Source organism: Monoraphidium neglectum (genome assembly GCF_000611645.1).
Source record: "Monoraphidium neglectum strain SAG 48.87 unplaced genomic scaffold scaffold03024, whole genome shotgun sequence".
In the NCBI taxonomy this organism is placed as follows: Eukaryota; Viridiplantae; Chlorophyta; class Chlorophyceae; order Sphaeropleales; family Selenastraceae; genus Monoraphidium; species Monoraphidium neglectum.
This window is the reverse complement of record NW_014010604.1, coordinates 5781-7901: the sequence shown is the minus strand read 5'-3', so window position 1 is coordinate 7901 and position 2121 is coordinate 5781. Positions and strand designations below refer to the sequence as shown.

Here is a 2121-nt window from a genome sequence, read left to right as displayed (position 1 = left end):
GGGCTTCCTCGACCGCGTGTGCTCCGACATCATCCACTACGCCAACCGCAAGCTCAAGGTCTACAAGGGCAACCTCACGGCCTTTGTGGCGGCCGTGCCCGAGGCGCAGTCCTACTACAAGCTGGAGGCCACCGAGCAGGAGTGGCGCCTGCCTGAGCCCGGCTTCCTGGAGGGCGTCAAGTCCAAGGACAAGGCCATTCTCAAGATGCACAACGTCGGCTTCACCTACCCCTCCAGGGACACCCCCACCTTCACCGGCGCCACCCTCCAGGTGTCGCTGTCGTCCCGCGTGGCCTGCGTCGGCCCCAACGGCGCGGGCAAGTCCACGCTGATCAAGGTGCTCACGGGCGAGACCGAGCCCACAGAGGGCAGCTGCTGGAAGCACCCCAACCTGCGCATCGCCTACGTTGCCCAGCACGGTGAGCGTGGGGAGCGTTGGGGTGCACGCTTGGGTGTGGGCGTTTTGTATGTGCACGTGGCATGCGTGTGCATGTGTGTGTGTGCATGTGCGTGTGTATGTGCGCGTTTGTTTGTGTGCATGGTGTTTTGTGTGCGTGTGCGTGAGCAAGTGGATGCAGGCGCAATAGATCGGCAGGCGGCCTGCTGGGCTGACTGCCTCACACCATTTCTGCACCTTCTGACCCCCATGATCCACCCCCCCCCCTTGTTGTACCCTGCAGCGTTCCACCACATCGAGTCGCACCTCGACAAGACGCCCAACGAGTACATCCAGGTGATTAAGCAGGGGTGGTGCGCCCGTAAGGACGTCACTGTGTGCCTGGTTTTGGGAGAGGCACATCAGCATGCCGGTGGAAGCAAGACCGCACACGTTTGCATACATAGCGGGGCCGGCATCGGCGTGCTCGCGAGTCCCTGCTGATTGCAATTGCATGTGTAATCACTTCCCCTGGTGGTGCGGCGGTTGTAGCACATCTGGGTCTTGTGGCCATGTGTGGCCGATAACCCTTGGCAACACTCATACAACCACCTGACACCCCCACCCCACACCCTCACGCGACCTCTTCCCCCCAGTGGCGCTATGCCGTGGGTGAGGACCGCGAGGCGCTGAAAAAGGTGACACGCCAGGAGACTGCCGAGGACAAGGCCGCGCGCGACAAGATCCACGTCATCGACGGCATCAAGCTCAAGGTGGACAAGCTGCTGTCGCGCCGCAAGCTCAAGAAGGACTACGAGTACGAGGTCCAGTGGTGCGCGGCCTGGTCTAAAGGGGGGACTTGCCTGGTCTGCTGTCGAGGAAGCTTTCGGAGGGAGCCCCGGCAAGAGGGCTGGAATGGTTTTCCCAGCTGGTTTCTTGGCATGGCCATCAGCGGGCTGTCGACCTTCTAGTAAAGTGGCAGGTGTTCTGCTGCTGTGCATAAGTGAAATGCTGCAGGTTGTGAACCGCTTGCGGCCCGGCTTGCTGATAGCTTCTCACCCCTGCCATTATCTCAAACCCCAAATCTTGATATTGACTTGCAGTCCACCTTGCTGATGTCTCCCAATTTTCCCTGCACCCACCTTTGCGCGCCCCCCAGGCAGGGCCAGGGCCCCGACACTGCGACGTGGCTGCCGCGCGACGACATTGTGGAGATGGGCTTTGAGCGCCTGGTGAACGAGCTGGACGCCAAGGAGGCCGCGCGCCAGGGCCTGATGCTGCGCCCCCTCACCAAGGCCAACGTGGAGAAGCACCTGGGCCTGCTGGGCCTGGAGGCCGAGTTTGCCACCCACGCCCACATGCGCGGGCTGTCTGGCGGCCAGAAGGTCAAGGTGGTGCTGGCGGCCTGCACCTGGAACCAGCCCCACATCCTGGTCATGGACGAGCCCACCAACTACCTCGACAGGTGCGGCGCCGGACCCGCGGGGGGCGGGGGCGGCGTTCTGGTGGGCTTGGCAGGTTGTTGATCGGCCTTGTGCTTGTGCATTAGTCAGAGCACGCGTTGGTGCGCGCAGCCTGTGCTTTCACCCTAGCACCCTGCACCTGGACTGCCATGCAATTGCTGTTGTGTTCCAGTGGCGGCAGCAGGTTTATGCCGCTGCTGCTGGCGCGCCCGATGCATTCCCCAACCCCCTCCGCCCCAACCCTTCAACGCACGACGAGCAGGGACTCCCTGGGCGCCCTGG

At 62.8% G+C, this 2121-nt stretch overlaps 1 protein-coding gene across 1 annotated transcript in view; it reads left to right on the top strand.

The window, feature by feature from the left end:
• Positions 1–205: 205 nt before the first annotated feature.
• MNEG_12031 ([NU+] prion formation protein 1) overlaps positions 206–2121 on the top strand; it is a gene marked incomplete at both ends in the record, with an annotated part of 2695 nt that continues 779 nt past the window's right edge. The window contains 4 exons of the mRNA XM_014039497.1: positions 206–419; positions 681–733; positions 1033–1208; positions 1536–1881. Coding sequence (XP_013894951.1) covers positions 206–419; positions 681–733; positions 1033–1208; positions 1536–1881 — 789 coding nt within the window. The remainder of the gene's footprint in view (positions 420–680; positions 734–1032; positions 1209–1535; positions 1882–2121) is intronic.